The 18,728-nt window shown below is 46.7% G+C and overlaps 1 protein-coding gene across 1 annotated transcript in view; it reads left to right on the top strand.

Annotated features, from left to right (window-relative positions):
* Positions 1 to 18,163, top strand: part of AP3D1 (adaptor related protein complex 3 subunit delta 1) — a 70,702-nt gene extending 52,539 nt beyond the window's left edge. Inside the window, exons 21-32 of the mRNA XM_054979821.1 lie at positions 523 to 596; positions 6,335 to 6,536; positions 8,474 to 8,536; positions 9,497 to 9,598; positions 9,902 to 10,042; positions 10,391 to 10,438; positions 11,960 to 12,149; positions 12,365 to 12,453; positions 12,850 to 12,935; positions 13,392 to 13,513; positions 14,867 to 14,946; positions 16,179 to 18,163. Of these exons, the coding sequence (XP_054835796.1) occupies positions 523 to 596; positions 6,335 to 6,536; positions 8,474 to 8,536; positions 9,497 to 9,598; positions 9,902 to 10,042; positions 10,391 to 10,438; positions 11,960 to 12,149; positions 12,365 to 12,453; positions 12,850 to 12,935; positions 13,392 to 13,513; positions 14,867 to 14,946; positions 16,179 to 16,274 (1,293 nt within the window). The 3' untranslated portion in view covers positions 16,275 to 18,163. The remainder of the gene's footprint in view (positions 1 to 522; positions 597 to 6,334; positions 6,537 to 8,473; positions 8,537 to 9,496; positions 9,599 to 9,901; positions 10,043 to 10,390; positions 10,439 to 11,959; positions 12,150 to 12,364; positions 12,454 to 12,849; positions 12,936 to 13,391; positions 13,514 to 14,866; positions 14,947 to 16,178) is intronic.
* The last annotated feature ends 565 nt before the right edge of the window (positions 18,164 to 18,728 follow it).

Here is an 18,728-nt window from a genome sequence, read left to right as displayed (position 1 = left end):
CAAGGCGTTGAGGCATCCTGCAGGCTTCCCTGAGGATGAGAGGAGAATTTCATTAGTCTGGCCATGGCCTTTGAGGACCTCGGGATTCAGTCTGGCACTAGGAGGCTTCTTCGCCCAGTGCAAGAGGCTCTCAGAGTCCAGGGAGGGCTTGTTGAGCTGGAGGAAAGTGTTGCTGCTGGCTCATGAGCAGGATCCACCCCTCCCCAGCATTTCAGCAGTGGAACTTACCGGCTGAGTCAACAACCAAAGAAGTGTGTTGTGGCATCATGAGAACGGCCAGACCAGCATCAGAGAACTTCTTAGGCTTTAGTTGTTTGTTCTGGCTTCACCACACCCTCCTGACTATTTAGATGGAGCTGTTGTAGCACCAGCAGTTGGTTTAGGGCACAGAAAGGATGCAGCTTACCGGTTTTATCTTCCTTTTTATCTCAAAAGTTCCTGCAGAAATGGGGGGTGGAGGAGAGAGGTGGCCTGTTGTTTTTTCCATTGAGCGTCAACCTCTTCTGTATCTGTTGCTTCTAGAATGCTCTGCCCAGTGACGAGGATGATAAAGACCCCAACGATCCTTACAAAGCACTGGATATAGACCTAGACAAGTAAGTGCCCAGATCTGAGACAGGAAAGACTCAGGCCCTCTGTCTCTCCACTTCCTTCCTCTATATGGGGACAGACAGAGCCCTGCACTTTGTCGGTAGCGTTTGGCTTCTGCTGATTACCATTATTTTGTGTTCTGATGGAAGCAACGTCAGTCTCCAGGCTACCACATTTGTGTTACAGGGTTGGTGTTAAAAGCAATGAATTGGCAGACTGGGCTGGGAATCTGCTTGATGCTGTTAGGTATACTGAGATCCTGCTTAGTTACTTGAGTCTCTAATTTGAAGGATAGTAGTAAGAGCCAGAGAAGCAAGCCTCCTTTCAGAATTCAAAGCGATCCTCTGGTTGTGGTCAGAAGGCATCCCTCAAGGGTCAGCAGTGCAGCTGCTATCCTCATCGAGAGCTTGGTACTTCCACCAGCACTTGCTGAGTGGGAGGGAGCCACAGTGCTCCTGTTGCAGTTTAACATGTGGTGTTTGGATGTCTCCGTTTCCCCCCCAGCTTTATGCAAAGGATTGGCCAGCAGAGCTGCACAGTATGTCTTTCTGGGCGAAGGTGCTACCGTGTGACTTCCCTTCATGTTTTTAAGAACTTTCAGTTGGCCAGTAGTTCTTTTTTTAGACCCAAAGAACACTTGGTGCCTGGTTTGCTTTGTGCCTGAGATGAATTTCAAGCTTAGACTGGAAGTGTAATCTCAGCTAAGGTGTGGTGTGTGACTGAGATAGCTTAAGGAAAGTGTCTGGAAAGTGTTGAAGCACCTGCTTTAGGTGGCAGTCGGGGCTGTGGAGAGCCACTGCCATCAGGTTAAGCAGTCCTGTGCTAGATGTGACTCTGCATGGGTCAGCTTTGTATGTTGCTATGCCGTAAGGCCTACTGAACTGCCCTGTCACTAGCAATGAATGAAAACCCTGAGGTAGTGCCCCCTCCTTTTGGTCTAGGACCACCAAAGAATCTGACAGCATTAATAAAACAGTTCTAAAACAATCGAAGGGGATCGATATCCCACTGAATAAAGGAAATGGCAGCTTCAAAGCACCAGCACTTACATAGTAGTGAATTTGCTCTCCAAAAGACGACCTAGGTCTTTATTGCTCACCAGAAGGCAAGTGTTGATAAAGGAGCATTTTGCCACCACTTGTTGTGCCTTTGTGGTGATTTGCAGATTGCTCTGTGGTATGGTGATAGTGGGGGGAGGCAATAATATGCAAAGCAGGGTTTGTTGTGCTACTTAAAAATGTTACATAACTACATCTGTGTCTGACTCCCTTGCTTTCAGGACTTTCCTTGGTGGGCATTGTGGTGTTCCTGAGCATGCAGATAAGTCTGAGGTGATAGTGGCAATTGGTGCAATCATCCATTATTGCCTGGAAGAGCAGTGCATTTTTGTGGAAGAGGAGCATTGGGTGTTAGGCCTTGTGACACAAGAAGAGTCTCAGATATCCCATTACTTTCCCCTTGCTTTCAGCTTTATGATGGTGCCTCTCTTGCCCACACCAGCAAAGCAGTTGTTTAGGCAACAGTGGACAGGAGGCACAGCATCCCCCCACTGCTGTTTTAGAAGGTTTCAGAAGCAGCACACGCTGATCTGACCGACTGACCAGGAAAGAGGTCTTGGGCACAATGGTGAGCTCAAGGAGAAGCCAAGTTGGTGTGTAGCAGCAGTGCAAAAATCAGATTCTATGCTATGCAAAAGATCGAAAACAAAAGGCCAGTGTGTTCGCTTGTTACTTGCACAGTGTGAGCATGCTAGAGGTCCGTAGCCTGTATGGGTGACGTGTTTCCTGCCTACCAGCATCACACCCTCCCAAGGGAAAAAACCCGAACACAGTACTTTAGAATAGGGGTCAAAGTGACCCTGTGTTACAGCAAAAAATAATGAAAACCTGATAGCTCTCTTAATCATGGCATTAGTTACTAAGAAAAAAAATCAGGCCTCAAGTATAACTTTCTTCAGCAACGCAGGACAAATAAGAGTAAAATTTGGAATTGAGGTCAAAAATATCCCTCATTGAAAACATCAAAACCCCACAGAAATGTTAAGAGCTAGTTTAGTGTAGTTGTTAAGAGTGCCAGGACTCTAATCTGGAGAGCTGGATTTGTTTCCTCACTCTTCCACTTGGGTCTGTTACAGCTCTTCTAGAGCTCTCTCAGCCCATCCACCTCACAGGGTGATTGTTGTGGGGATAATAATAACATATGGTTGTTATGGATTTTCCGTGCTGTATAGCCGTGGTCTTGGCGTTGTGGTTCCTGACGTTTCGCCGGCAGCTGTGGCTGGCATCTTCAGAGGTGTAGCACCAAAAGACAGAGATCTCTGTCTTTTGGTGCTACACCTCTGAAGATGCCAGCCACAGCTGCCGGCGAAACGTCAGGAACTACAACGCCAAGACCATGGCTATACAGCCCGGAAAACCCACAACAACCATCGTTCTCCGGCCGTGAAAGCCTTTGACAATACACAATAATAACATACTTTGTAAACTGCTCTGAGTGGGTGTTAAATTGTTGTGAAGGGCGGTATATAAATCGAATGATGTTGTTATTATTCTTAAATGGGGTCAAATAGACCCCACCATTTTTAAAACATAAAACACAGTTGGGAATCTAAAAAAGTAAAGGTGCAAGCACCGAGTCATTACTGACCCATGGGGGGACGTCGCATCACGACGTTTTCTTGGCAAATTTTTTGTTACGGGGTGGTTTGCCATTGCCTTCCCCAGTCATCTACACTTGACCCCCAGGAAACTGTGTATTCATTTTACCGACCTCAGAAGGATGGAAGGCTGAGTCAACCTTCAGCTGGCTACCTGAACCCGGCTTCTGCCAGGATCGAACTCAGGTCGTGAGCAGAGCCTGGGCTGCAGTACTGCCGCTTACCACTCTGTTTATTTTTAACAAAGTAATCAAAACTGAAACTTAACACAATAATAGTGCAGTGTGGAACAACAGATAACAAAAAATGAGGTAACAGGTGACACAAGTAGAATGTTTTTCTACAAGTAAAATACAGTACAGTTTTAATAGAACTGTGGTCTGTGGGAATTTAATGCTGGCTGTTTACACTTCCAAAATGAGAAGGCTGAACTTGGTTTTCATAGATGTACTGCAACCGACTACATCAATATATTCCCAGTCCATATATCCCCAGATTAAAATGCAATAACCCCACAGAAATGGAATTCGGGTCAAATTAACCCCACCATTTTTAAAGCCTATGACATAAACAAGAAAAAAAATAGGCACATAATAGATCTTTGCATTCCTGTCCGCTAAAGGGTTAACAAAAAGAAGAGAAAGTACCTGCATTCTTTCTGCTGGCCTTCTTGTAACCTGTTGGATCTTTATAATTAAGAGCTCTTCCTGAACAGCAAAGGGAAGCCATCAACTCAGAGGATAGATGGCTGGCGGTTATCTAAAGTTTCAGGCTGAATGGCTCCTTCAAGTCTGGGAAATGTGAAGAGGGTCACAGGATGCCTGTGCACATGCCTAGGCTTGTCTTGCAGGGGGATAGAATGATCCCATTTTCCAGAATTGCAATTGAGTTCAATTTGAGCTTTTCTGTGTGTGGCTATGGGACGTAAGGGAAGCTTTGATAGGGCACAAATACAGGGATTTTACCTGCTTTTATACACAACAATTCAGGTTGCAAACACTTGCTTTCCCTGGTGGTAATTTCAACCCCCAGTTCCAAAAGTGGTGTAAAACTCCAAATCTGAAAGTGTGATATTTTTGCACAACAAATATCTGTAGATATAAATTATGGAGAGAAATTTTAGTTTTCACTGTTTGCTCCACCTTCCTATAAAATGGAGATAATAGGTGTCGGTCCATCTATTTATACATGGATACAGTGCTAAAATCATTTTTCAGTATTTGTTGGGTTCACTAGAAACCCCAAATACAATTATGCAAAGTACTTTCAGTTTCAGGCCAGGCCTATTGGGGATCAGAATGACACCCCCCCCCCCACTTACCCTTGATGACACTCAGATTTTAAAAAGAAAAGTAGTGGGGAGGGAAGAGAGGGACTTCAGGGCACTGCAGTTCACTGGGGAGAAAGCATAACAGGAGTTTGGTGTTTATAGAAAGCTTTAAATGGGTAAAACCATTTTTCCATGACTTTGGGAGTCAAAATACACCCCAATTCTATAGAAAGGCATTTGGCCTCAAATAGGTACTCACGGGTCTTAGAAAAGATGCAGAAAAGGCAGTGCAAGTGATCGAGGTGGCCATGATAGCTAAACAGAACCTCCATGTTCAGGGGCAATGTATCTCTGAATACCAGACAGGGAGGTAATACAGAAGGGAGGCTTTGGACTACTGGGCTTTCTGAGAGCCTCTGGTGGCTGTTGTGCAAAACCAGATGCTGGCGTGATCCAGTCAGGCTCTTATTTGATATGCAAACCATGGAAATTAGCAGGGGATTGATAGTTCTGTATTGCGCACTTGTTTGCCTTCCTGACACACCTGGCTAGCACAAATGGTGGCAAGAGTCAACGTAGGGGGGCGGGGGTGGGAAGAGGATGTCCCTGCATTGCCCTTTCTGCAGGCCACCATTGGGACCTCTTGAACATCTATTTCTCTCTCTTTCTGCTTTTTTCATCCTTGCACAGTCACTGTGTTCTGTCGTCATAGTTTTCCTTTATCCTTTCTCTCCCTCTCTCTTTCTGTCTCTCACACCCAGTCTGGTTTCAGGGAGGCCTGGCAGGTAAGAGGATCTCAACTATCTAGACCTGTGGAAGGTTGGCTGCTTCTGTCACACTGTAAACCACAACATGGCCGTTGCGATCCAGGTGCCACCTCCAACTGTCAACAAGAGACTGTTTCTGTCTATTACAATCCTACAAATTAAGCCACAGCAATCACTAGCTGCCAGATGCTTTGCTGGCCCACTTTCACTTGCATATGTGCACACGAGTGGTTTGGCAGCCTCATTTTTTAAAAAACGATCTGTGTTTAACATAACATACCTGGTTGCCAGGTCGCTTACAGCCACTGTGTCTTCACTACAGGTGCCCAGGAGAAAGGGCTATTCTTACAAGCCTGTGCTAAAAGCAGGCTGGGTGCATTCAAAGCGGCTGTAGAGCAGATATCCAAAGGTTTCTTTGATGGGGGTCCCTGACCCTGTTGAGTTTTACAGTGCATGGCTGCTTTCTTTCCTGGTTATGCTTTCCCAAGTGAGATTAAGTGAGATTAAAAGTCTTGCAGGCATACCGGATTGGCAGTTGTTCCAAGGTGACCATAGCCCACTTGGCTGCAGAATTGGCAGTAACCAAAGGACATTCCTGACGCAGACTTTAGTCTCTCTTCCTTGACTAGCACCCTCACTTCCCTGAAGGCAGCAAAGGGCTTTTTGATAGAGCTTTTGTCTTTCCTCTTAAGTGCTGTTTTTTTTTTTTTTTTACATTTTATATAGTCAAAAGACAAGCCAGGGAACAGGGTTGGGGGATCTGTGCAAAAAAACTTCCTCTTCTGTGTTGCTCTTCTGCACTTGCCAGGAAAGAGATCTGTTTGATCTATAGATGGGGTTTCTTTTCCTGTTGCCCTTTCAAGTGGTATGAAATGGTCACAGGCCAGCCGCAACCGTTTACCAGCATCTGGTGGGACCAGTTCAGGCCAAGGGGGTGCTGATTGTGAAGTGCTATTTGCTGCCCAGGTGGGGCTTCCATGTGCCTCTTGGGAAGTGCGCAGATTGTTACTTCTCTGGAGTAGCCTGTCTCCTCTTTCTCTTTGTGGAAAGGCCTTTAGCCGATAGCGAGAAGCTTCCTGTTCAGAGGCACAGGAACACTGATGGCCTGAAATCTCCCCAAGATGCAGAAGTTCCCCCCGTAGAGAAGAAGAGCAAGAAACCAAAAAAGAAGGAAAAAAAGCACCGAGAGAAAGAGAGGGAGAAAGAGAAAAGGAAAGAGCGTGTGAAGAAAATGGAGGAGGAAGATAAAAAGGTGACCACACACACATGCACACCCTGTTTTGGCACAATGGGTTAAAATAGGTATAAATTCTACTACAGGTATACAGATAAGACAATCTACAGTGTACAACCAGCCTTATTCTAAGACCATAGGACATTGAGAAAGGATGGAAATAATATGGTGTGTTTTCATCAGCTATTAAAGCTCCCTGTGTGACCTTGGGCAAGTAATATTCACAATTACAGATAAGCATCCCCATATAAATCATTGTTTCCAACAGTTATCACAGGCCTACATTAAAAGAACCAGCAACTTTTTGTGCATTTCAACCAATTACACCGTGGTTTGATCTCTGAATTGACAGGCCCATTCCACCTTTGCCTTGTTAAAATTATGCACCTGCTTTTGTGGGTCAGCATCCCCAGGGTGCACGTGTCCTTCCCAGCGAGACAGATGCAGCCCTAGAAACAGGTAGGGCTCATTTTGACGGGGAATACGCAGGAGCGCAGTTCCGACAGTTCTCCCAAGAGGTCACGTGTCAGCTGGCCCCGCCCACCTGATTCTCAGCCATTTGAGGCCTGTTTCGGCCTGGATTGTGGCCGAAACAGCCCGGATTGAGCCTCTGACGGGTGGTGGATCACTCTCTTGCTCAGCAGTGGCCCGATCCTGACCATTTTGGGTCCCCTTTTGGCCATTTTCAGCCCCTTTTGGCCATTTTGGGCCCAATTTCAGCCCTGAATGGCCAGGATTGGGTCCAAAACAGCCAGGATAGGTGATGTCAGGTAGTGCGGCATACGCAAATCAATTATGCTAATGACACACTTCCGGTAATGTCAAGGCGTGCGGCATATGCTAATGAGTTATGCTAATTAGTTCCTCCAGCTCTTTTTCTACGAAATGACCCCTGGAAACAGGGAAGGGTTTTGTAAATCTCTATTTTCAGACAGTGCGTTAGAAACTCTTGAATTGCAAGAACTGAAACATTCAGAGTGGCAGCTATTTGACTAAGTGGAATGCCATAGATGCTAAACATTATCCAAAGTACTTATCAACAAGTGAAGGCAGGCTTCCCTGAGGCCACTTAGTGAGTCCTTTTAGGGTTGAGACTTGCCTCTAGGCTCTTGTTGTTAACCAGGAAAGCGAGAGGCTCTTGACTGTATAACAAGCATCTGAGAATCACAGGAGGCTTCTGTATGAAGTGGTACCTCAAGGACCAGGATGCAAAACTGAGAAGTCCTGCCCTGTGTTCAAGTATGCGGGAACTTTCTCAGTGGCAAGCAACTGTGCTGTCTGCTCCAGGTCCACCATCTGCAACATTGGTGTAATACTAATCTTAAAGAGTTGTTACCTGGTGCAGTGATTCTCATCTGGTGACATGGGGTCCATTTGTGGGACTCGGAAGCAGTCAGGGTGTGATGCAGAGTTTTCATAACAATTATTAAGGATTTATTCTCTTCAAATCCCCATGTCCACCTGCAAGCGTGACGTGCCATCTCCAGCTAACCTGACCTGCCACAGATTACTGGTCTGTGACCTTTTGGCAGGCTGCTAGTAACCTTGGACATACGACATTTCTCCTAATTCCCCATATTATTTGCTTACCAGCAAGTGTCTTGGCTGTGCCAGCTCCTGCTGACTGTACCTGCCAGGGATTATCTTGGTGCTTCTGCAATTTTCCATTACCTTAAAGCTTCCCATTAACAGTAAATATAATAACAGAATGCATGTAAATGTATAAATGTCCTTCTTGGAATAAATAGGCTTTTAATTTCTATAATGAGTGGGTGGGTGGGTGTTTGTGGAACCCAGGTTCTTTGAAAGAGTGACTGGTGGGACAAAAGATACAGAAGGCTGAGGGCCACTGAACTAGTGAACAAATGTACAACTAGAGAACAAATGTAAAACCATAGGGATAGTTTCAAAGAACTGAAGCTTAACTCATGTTTCTTTTCAATGGTTCATTTTAGCCTGATGACATGGACTTCTGGCTTTCGGATGCTCCTTCCCCTGCAGCAGCCACAGAGGCAGAGGTTAGTCTTCTCAGCACAGGTGGTGCAACCGAAGCTCTGAGAAACATCCAGTCTTCCCATTGTTTCAGAGGTAGTGTGCCATGACAAGGTCCCTGCAGGATGCACTCGGCCTGTACTGGTTGAGGTTTGGCATAGTTGGGCCAAGCACGATCTGAGATACAGGTTTTTGCGTTCCTTGGCTAGTGGGTTTTTTAACAGCTTGCTAATCCAGGAGGTTTCTAACTAGAGCCATAGAAGTTTTGTCTCCTCCTTGTGTTTGTGCCTCAGTGGTAGACAGGGCCGGTGCCACCATTGAGGCGGTGAGGTGGGCGCTGCGGAGCCAGAGGGGGTGCTGGAGGGGGTGCCGGGGGCAGAGGCGTGCGCCATGAAGCTGGCATGCCTGGCCCACAGCTGCTGCTGCAGCTGGCCAGCCCTGTGCCACCGCTGCTGCTGCCACACGCCCCCGGCCAGGCATAGCAGCCGCGGGCCAGGCATGACAGGCAGCCATGGCGGCATGCGGAGCACAGGCAGTCTCCTTGCGCCGCCCCAGCCACCTGCTGGCCAATGGGCCTGGTTTTGCTGTGCGTGTGGAAGGGTGGCCGCAGGTGCCAGAAACTCTGGCACCGGCGGTGGTGGTAGAGAATCTGCTTGGGATGCCAAAAGTCCCAGGTTCAGTCCTTGACATCTCCCTTTACAAGGACCAGGTGGTTGATGATATGAAAGACCTTTACCTGAGACACCCTGGAGGGCCGCTGCCTGTCTTGAGTAGACAGTACTGGCCTTGATGGACCCGTGGTCTGATTCAGTATAAGGCAGCTTTGTGTGTTTCATGTCTTGCGTTATATACTGCCCTCCCCCATCTCCAAGGAAGGGACAGCCCCACAGCTTGTGAAGACCTGGGCTGGTGTGAAAGTGGGACTTAGCTGTGATCCATGGGGGCAGTTCTTTCCAAATCTCACTGCCTTGAAATTGCCTCTTCAGAGCAAGGCAGAGGTGAATGTGGAGTCAGCAGAACCCGGAGAACTTGAAGAAGCCCAGAAGGAGGGACAAGAGGAAGAGGCAGAGGAGGAAGGTGAAGGAAAGGTGAGCCTCATAAACTGCAGTTGTAATCCTACACAAGGAAACCGCGGGAAATAGTAACTTTAGCTTGAATCTTCCAATGATGTCAGACTAATTATTGAGCAAAAGTACTTGTGGGAGCAGGGCAACAACGTGGGAGCTGGCAAAGGCTCAGTTTCAAGGGGATAGCGGTGGAAGGAACATGGTTGACTGTTGTGGCCATCTCTATGTGGGATTGGGGGGCGGCGGCGGGAGGTGTCTTGTGTCTAGCAACTGGGTTGAAAATGAGACTCCATGTTGCTGACTCTTGGTTCCCTGGCCCAGTAGAAATCCTCCAAGCACAAGAAGAAGAAGCATAAGAAGGAGGAGAAGTCCAAGGATAAAAAGAAGTCCAAGAAACACCATGGAGAGGAGCCACCGCCAATGGAGTCTGTGCAGAATGGAACCCTGGAGGATGAGCCTCTACCGGTGAGGAGCCTGCTGGGGTGAGAACGGCATGTCTTTGGGCCTTGGAGTCCAGGCAAGCCCGTCTGTGTCTTCAGATGCTGTGTGATGGCCTCCTAGCAGGGCACAGCTGTGGAGGGGAAGGTCGCTGTGGCCTTGGGATTTGATAAGTGGTATTTGTTTGAAAATGGTTTTGTTGAAAATGGAATGGCTATTTTTCTGTTGTTTGTTAAATCTCTTCAAAGATGGAGCTGGATCTCTTACAGATATAGCTTGTTGTTTTACTGACTTTTGTCTCTTGCCAAATCACTTTCCTGAGGTCTGGAACTGCATTTCCCTCCAAGCTACAACTTGTGCTTTTCTCCTTTTCAGCCCATGTCAAGTTACTCTCTCCTTGCTGAAAATGCATACATTACCATGGTGAGTGCTGAATCTGTATCCACCCCCCCCCCCCCACACACACACACCTTTGCCCTGGATAGAAATGGAGTGTGTTCTTGTGGTCTCTTGGACTGCCCTGAAGGTCGGTCCCACGTCCAGTCCTTGGCACCTCCAATGAAAAGGCTCTCAGATCACAGCTTTTACTTTCAGTCCAAACGGCAGTGTCTCTCCTGCGACTCAGGCAGAGATAATAGTACAGTGGTCTGACTTGATTCAGTGGAGAAGTACGATAGTTCCACTGAAGTGGAGGTGGATGGAAAAAGTGCGTTCCCTTTCTAGCCCTAATGGAAAAAAATTGCATCGCTTCCTACTAGCACCAATTAACTGGTCACCTGGAAGCTGTGGTGCTCGTTTGTCTGAGGAGACTAGTTTGAGCCAGGTTTGCAAGCCTGATTGGTTAGTTGCGTATCAGGCAAGCCTATCCAGGGCCAGGACTGATTGTATCCCCATGTCATCGTGGGGAACTTGATATTTGTAAACATAAGAATCCTAAATGGCAGAAGCCAAGTGTCTAGCCCTTATGAAGCAGAGGAGCTCTTTGGCTGTCAGCAAACTAAACAGGGAGGACTGAGCAAAAAAATGTCAGATACTGAATTCGCATCACTCTGGCTAGCTGCTGAACTTTTCCTTGCCTTGTTCCACAGTATGTATGCTCAGCCTTGTTCACATAGTTAATGCTTTTGTCAGATGTCAAAAGGGGAGGTGGGAGGGGCCCAGAGCATCTAAATTTATTTGTATGTGCATTTTACCTGAACATTTGCTTCTGTCTGCAGCAGTCTGCCAGACACATGCTACAGAGTTGTGGGCTATACATGATATTCTAGATCTTGTTTTGTGCTTGTGGCACATTGTGAGTTGTGAAGGACTGACAGTAGCAGCCTCAGTCACACCCTTCTTCTGGAGTTTGAATTCTGGCCCAAGTCCAGCTGCCGTCCCACAGTTGGCTTTCTGGTAGTGATAAGGGGGAGAACTCCTCTGCATATGGAAGCCCTATTGAGCTTTTTGTTTTGATGGACTTCTCCTTACAGTAGTTTGTCTTTAAAACAAACAAAACCAGCTGTGCTGATGGTTGTCCCCTCATCTCATAGCAAGGAGTTCCATAAATTTGTATGTGACATGTAACAAAGCCTTTTATTTTGCCAATCTTGACTCAACCTTCCATTAACTTGGGATTACTCTGCTTTCCTGTGGTGGTGAAGACAATGATAAAATGTTTGTACTTTTTCTCTCTTCAGTAGGAAGATTCTTGCACCCCGAGATCCTTGTAGCTGCCCTTTTTGCTTTCCTAGCCATACAGACACAGGCTCAGCATGTCCAGACTGTTGGTCTGGCTCAGTCTTGTCCCCCAGGACTGGCAGCAGCACCCCAGGGGTCTTGGACCTTTCCCAGCACCTGCTGCCTGAGATAGTTTTAGTTGGAGGTGCTAGGGATATTCAGCATGCAAATGTCTACTGCTTCCCTCAAATGTCACGCTTCCCTCTTGCAAATTTCTCTCTGTAGACCTACGATATCCAAGGGAACCTCCAGAACGACAGCCAGGTCACTGTCTCCGTGATCTTTGAGAACAAGAGCAACAGCTTTCTCAAGAGCATGGAGCTCAATGTGTTGGACTCCCTTAACACGAAGATGCTTCGGCCAGAAGGCGCCTCGATACATGACGGCATCCCCGTTCCTTTCCAGTTGCCTCCTGGTATGAATAGCTGGCGCTTGGCAGCAGGGATTGGGAAGAAAGCAGCAGCAAGAGTCTGGGTGGATTTGGGATCTTAGAAACCTTTTTTTTTTTTTGAAGAAAACATCAGCAGGATCTCAGCTGAGTAATAGGCAGGAAACGGCCCAGGCTGGACAAGGAAGGCATTGAAGTCCCATTGCCACAAACTAATGTTTCCTTTTTTTTTTTAAACTTAGGAGTCTCAAATGAAGCTCAGTTTATCTTCACCCTTCAGAGTATTATCATGGCACAGAAGCTAAAAGGAACTCTGTCTTTCATAGTGAAAGTAAGGCCTCTTCTTCTTGTGATGTTCACTCCTTTCATGACCTATGCTGCTTGACCCATCCCTTGATGCTCTGGTTCAGATTCTGTTTGGCATCTCCCACCCCAGCCTTCTCTTGTGGAAATGCCATGAGGAAAAAACGGATTTGTAACACCTCTTGAGCCTCCTCTTTGTCCATATCAGAAAGCAATCGAATCTCTTTTCCCTACTGATTTTATGTTGAGGCTCCCTTGTGATATTTACAAGAGCCTGGAGCCTTCCTCTGTCCCCTCTCTTCCCTGGTCACTCTGGGCTTGTGGCAAAAGGTTGTTTCAAATGTACTGAGTAAGTGCCCCGTGGCTAAGCTGGAATGGAGTGCTCAGTAATGCTGTCCGTCTTCCCTTTCGTTGTTCATTGCAGGATGATGAAGGTTCAACGCACGAAAAACTAGATTTCAAGTTGCACTTCAGTTGTGCCTCTTACTTGATTACGACACCGTGTTACAGGTAAGCTGCCTGGGGCACTATCCGTCACTTGAGCATCTGGATAGGAACAGCACCTCCTCTTCTCGGCAGTCTGGAGAACAAATCTTGTTCTCCCGTCATGAACAGGAGATTATGTACAGGCAGTGTCCTGCTTCTGGGGCTTCTCCTTAGGTACCCCGTTGTGTTTCTTGACATGGTTAGGCCTGCCTTCCTTAGAGACATCAGAAGAGCTGAGAAGGGCATACCAGCAACTCAGGTAATGCATGTGCAGCTGCCTCATGCAGAGTTGGTCCCTATAGCTCAGTCCCACTGCAGAGGTTCTCCAAGCAGAGAGAAGAGGGCCCTTCCCAGCATCTGCTGCCAGAGATTCTTTAAGTGCTGGGGCTTGAGCCAGGGGGTTCTGTTGCATGTTGGCCGCAAGGTGGAATCCCGGGACATCCCCCCCCCCCTCATCCCTATTCCTTCCTGTCTTTGCAGCGATGCTTTTGCAAAGCTGCTGGAGTCAGGGGACTTGCACGGCAGCTCAATTAAAGTGGACGGCATCACAGACCCTTTCCATCATGTACTGGCAAAAATATGCTTCCACCATCACTTCTCAGGTGAGTTCCTGCTGGGTGTCGTGCCCCTCCCCCAGTTTCCCAGAGGCGAGCAGGTTCCCGTGCGTTCAGGGCTTGAAACCTAAGCTCCTTGTTCCCTCTGTGCGATAGCGAAGTTTGGCCAAACACCCCCCTTTGCACCCTCTTGACTGGCTGGACCCTTGTTTCCCTTGGCACCGTTCCAATTATTTTTCCCTCTGCTGCAAAGTGTTCATATCTGGCACATTACCCCAAAGTATCCTCCCTCCTCAGTCCTACCCCATCTGCTCCATGTGGCTCCCAGTCCCCCAACTGGTAGTATACTGACTCCCCCCTCCCCCAAATCTGGTAATCATCAAACTCTGTGAGAGTTGCTCGTGTGGCCAGGAAAATTAAAGTTTCCTGTGGCTGGAAGTTTTGGATTCACAGAGGAAGCTGCCTTCTGCACCTCTGCTTGACTCACTGTTTTCGCTTTCTTGTCAATCAAAGGCTTGGTGCACCTTCCCTATTAGGAAAGGCTGAAAATTGTGGGCTTTTTTAGTTTAGCAAAAAGATAATTAAAGCGGAGTAGGGTGCAAGATGTCTAAAAATCCTGTGTGGTGTAGATAAAGCAGCTAGAAGTTTTTGTTCCTCTTCCACACAGCTTGAATTCATGGGGACATCATAAAGTTGATGAGCAGTAGATTCAGGGCACACGGGCAAAAGCAAGTACATCTTCATCCTGGGATGAACTTAAGCAATTCGTTCTCCCAGAAATAGTTTTAGAGCATCTAAGTGAATGGCTATAGCCCTGAATAACTAAATGGAAACACCCATTGCTGGGACCAGCAATGCAGGGAAAGCTGTGGTCTCCGTGCTGCTGTTTGTGAGCTTCTTCCTCTCAAATTTTGGGCTGGATGCTGTTGGAAAGAGGATGCTGGACTGTCTTGCTATTTCAGCCACAGCTAGGGTTGCCAACTCCAGAGATTTGGGGGCAGTGCCTGTGTGTGTGGGGAGGGGGGAGGGATTTGGATAGGGATTTCACCTAAAATCGGTGGTATGCCATAGTGTCTGCCTTCTGAAGCTGCCATTTTCTCCAGGGGAACTCCTGTTTGTACTCTGGGGAATCACAGGCCCCACTTGAAAGTTGGCAACCCTACCAACAGGCTGTCCTCCCACTGACAGCCTCAGCAGTGGTTTTTGCTAGGGGAGGAGGGTCGTTCTCAGGCCCCATGGAAGTGAGTTAGGCAGGAGCAACTTCTTGGAAAGTGTATAACTACAAAAGCGTTTGGGAGATGGGGAAGGGCAGTGTCTCTTTATTTTAATTCAGGAAAGGCCTGTTATCAGAAGATTGGAGGGAAACTATTGTTAACATCCCCATCTGCATTCTTCTTTCAGTTGTGGAGCGAGTTGAGGCCTGTGCATCCATGTACAGCCGTTCAATTCAGGGCCATCATGTCTGCCTGCTAGTGAAAAAGGTGAGAAGGAACTGGGGGCTGGGAATAATGTGTCTAGGAATTAGGTCTTCAGGGCTGTTGGGGTGTACCAGTCGGGGAGACCATGTCTTCCTCTGGTTAAATTCTGAGGCGGCTGTGTTTATCCTGAGCTAAGCAAAATTGTGCATGGGCTGTGCCCACCTGCCAGGGGGGCAGTCGGTGGGGTGGGGAGGGGTTTTTTTTGTCTCCTCTCGGAGTTGCTGAAGACAGCATTTGTGATTTGCCCTGTCTGTCTCATCCTAGCAAGCAGGGAAGTAACGTGTTATATTTAGTAAACAAACCTTTAAAAGCACCCTGTTAAGGTTGTGCCCCAAGAGTAACAAACACTTCAGCTGCAACATTTGATAAGGAAAAAAATCAAGTTTGATCTAAATGTTAAATTCAGCAAATTCAGACCTTTCTTTGGAAATAATTTGTGTTAGCATACTTGTATTATGCCATCTGCTATGCCCATCTGATATGCCCATATATGGACTCCCAATATTTGTTTAAACAGCCTGCTCCTAGACTATTTTAATAACTTTTTAAAAATTATTACTGATTTTGTGGTTTTGTGACTTTTATTGTATTTTTTTAATGTCGTTAGCCGCCCTGAGTCCATCTGTGGGGAGAGCAAGGTATAAATCAAATCAAATAAATAAAATAAATTGTAGAGATTTAAAGACAACATGGCCGGCGCTGTAGGTTTAAATATAAGAGAAAAACCTAGGCACTAAAAACTGTTGACAGGCTTTAGTACCCCTAAAGAAAACAGAATGATGTGCCCCTAACATGGCTGCCCTCTCATCTGTTTTAACAGTTTTTAGCTCTCACCCACAGAGGTCACAAGGGGCATCTCATTGTTTGTATAACTTGTTCTATGTCGGATTGATGATTACCATGAACTTTTCACCGTGTGAGAAGATATAAATGAAAACTTCAGTTTGGGTTTCGATTTAACCTGGACATCAGATCAGAGGAATTCATAATTTGATTCTTAGTTTATATACTAAATGTGACTTGGTCTCTTCCCCCTTCACAGTTTACAAATAAATAAAGCGCACATCTACTCTTGCACAATCCCTATGAATAATCACCTGAAAAACATTAGCTACAGCTTTGAAACTGCCTGGTAAAATAAGGCATCGGAAAGTGTTCCATACAACCCGTCAGCCCCCTCTCCCTCCCCCCCCTGCAGTCTTGTTGAGTTTACTAATCACCTGGTTCTTTTAAAGGGAGAGAACTCTGTATCTGTCGATGGGAAATGTGATGAATCCACCTTGCTGAGCAACCTTCTGTCTGAACTCAAGGAGACCCTTTCAAAGTGCTGAGTCCTCTTGGGAACTGGTGCAACCCCCCCCATCCCACCCCCTCCACAACGAGATCAGCTCACGGACTGACCCCTGGCCGAGCATTCGGTTTCTCCATCTCCATCTCTCCTTTTGTGCGCATGTACGATGCCCGGGGCACTTGTGTTTCAGTTCCACTCCACCCTGGGTTGTGTTTTGTTTTTTTTGTTTTGTTTTTGTTTGTTTTGTTGCTGTTTACATGTCCTAGAACTGTATCCCCCCCCCCCCGTTTCCTCCTATTTCAAACTCTTAGACCACTTGTGGTGTTAGCCCTTTCTAGAAGATCAGTGAGATCTCTGCCATTGTTGCCTCCCTGGCATGGGCGAGCCAGTCATGCAAGGAGTCGTGGGGTCCGGGCTGGAGCCACACCTACCTCAGCAGTGGCATCGTGGTAAAAACACTGGCCACAGCCTCTGTTGCCTTCTGCTGTGGTGGGTGCACACCTGATTGAATCCATTACCGTTCCTGGGAAGAGAAATTAGGAGGATTGACTGGAATTCATCTCCATGGCACCCAACTGGGTCTCCCCCCCCCCGCCCCCAGAGGAAGCATCTGTAACTGCACACCCCGGGATGGATCAGACTCTTCCTCTCCACCCCTGCTTCCTGCAGCGGGTCTCTGCTGGTGCGCTTTGTGATGTCCACTTGAAATAATCACATTCCTGAAAAAAAATGTAGAATGTAGCAAAGAGAACTGGAGATCCAAAGGCTTCTTTGTTTTCCTTTGGGGTTCTGTTTTCCCTTTCTTCTATCACTTCACCCGGCTCGCTGCGTGAAATCAACCACTACTGAGCAGAGACTGTCCAGCTCCAAACCGAGTTGCCTCCTCCTTAGTGACGTGTTCTTCTGGCCCAACATTTAAAACGTCAAGAGCGTGAATCAGTGCTGGTCCCGTCCTACGTCTGTCAGTGTTGCTGTGCCTCAGTGCTCCAAACCCAAGAGGGGTTAGATGTTGAAAAACGATGGAACGGCATCAGATACAAACAGGTGGACCCACATCTGGGGACAACTTGACAACTCTACCTTTGGCTGGAAACTTTATTCCCCCCCGCCCCCACCCTTCTTCTACAAACCTGTTTTTGTCCCAATCTTGGGACTTGTGGACGGTTATTTATTTGAAAGCCTGGGTAGAGAGCATCTCTTAATGAAGTACAGCCCCAGTACATCAGCACTTACGTTTGAGTCTATCCCTAAGAGTCAGTAATGCATAGGAGGGCCCCTTCTGGTTTAAAATCCTCGGTATGGGAAGGGGGATGGGGAAAAGGGAAACGCTGGGAGCATTAGTTTCGTCATCTGACTTGGCTTGTGCTTTTGCTTCAAGACACCTGGTGCCTCAATACACTTCTCCAAGGCTAGGGGTATTTTTTTTTCTTTAAAAAAGAATCAACTGTGGTGTGTCTGCTAGGATCAGCTCTGTTTCTACACTCTGATGGAACTTGATTTATCACGAGAATCGGGGCCTCTCCCCCTTAGTGCAGCAAATGATGCTGCTTTTGGCCTCATGGACGAGCCAGTTGCATTTCAAGGGAGGGGGCGACTCGTACTTACTCAAAATCGTCAAAAACAAATGCTCCTTGGAATTAGTGGATTTAAAAAATATGTATACATAAATATATATATATATATATATATATATATATTCCTGGATGAAAACTGTCACTTTAGCATGTTGAGTCTGTTCTCTTACAGAACCCTGTGCGGTGATTCTAGAAACTTTTTTGAGAACTCTATGAAGTGTTATATTTAAAAAGAGGGAAAAAAATCCTTTATTTGCTATCAACATTCCCCTAAAAGAGAGAAGGAAATAAAACACACACATACCACAAAGCTGCTGTACCAATTTTTGTGTCAAGATGATCCAATAAAATTTCAAATCTAGTTGACTTTGAAGGATCTTTGATTCTCTCTCTTTTTTTTAAAGAAAAGTGTTTATTTCTAATTATTGCATAATGCTGGAGTGATTACTTTTATTCAAGGAAATGGACCAATGTGGCTGGAAGGGTTAACATTGGATACCTGGGGTCAGCACATTTGATTGCCAGCCCCTACATCACGGTTAATACAGATGGTGAGTTAGCCTTTGTTTGGTGAAGCTTAAGTACGTGGGCAAGTCTTGCTGAAATCTCTAAAGCTGAGCAGCGTTTTAGAATATGATATGGTGAGTGGAGGAGGTTGCGTGCCTCCTCTCTATTTAGGGTTAGCACTAAAATGTAAAGAGCATTTTTCTTTAGCGAAGACCTTTTCTCTGGTGTGTAAAAATCTACAGCTCACCAACGTGGGGCCTAAGCAGCGTTGGGGTTTGGGTAAGCAACTGCCCGGACACTCCCTTCCCACCACTCCCCAATGTGTGCTGCTTTTGCATTCTAGGTAAAAGAAAGCAAGGCAAGCTACACATTCGGTCAGCTTGCCTTCCCGCCTTGTTCTCTTTCCCCTGCCG

Source organism: Eublepharis macularius, chromosome 5, assembly GCF_028583425.1.
Source record: "Eublepharis macularius isolate TG4126 chromosome 5, MPM_Emac_v1.0, whole genome shotgun sequence".
Taxonomy (NCBI): Eukaryota; Metazoa; Chordata; class Lepidosauria; order Squamata; family Eublepharidae; genus Eublepharis; species Eublepharis macularius.
The sequence above is the reverse complement of the archived record's forward strand: the minus strand, read 5'-3'. Positions and strand labels throughout refer to the sequence as shown.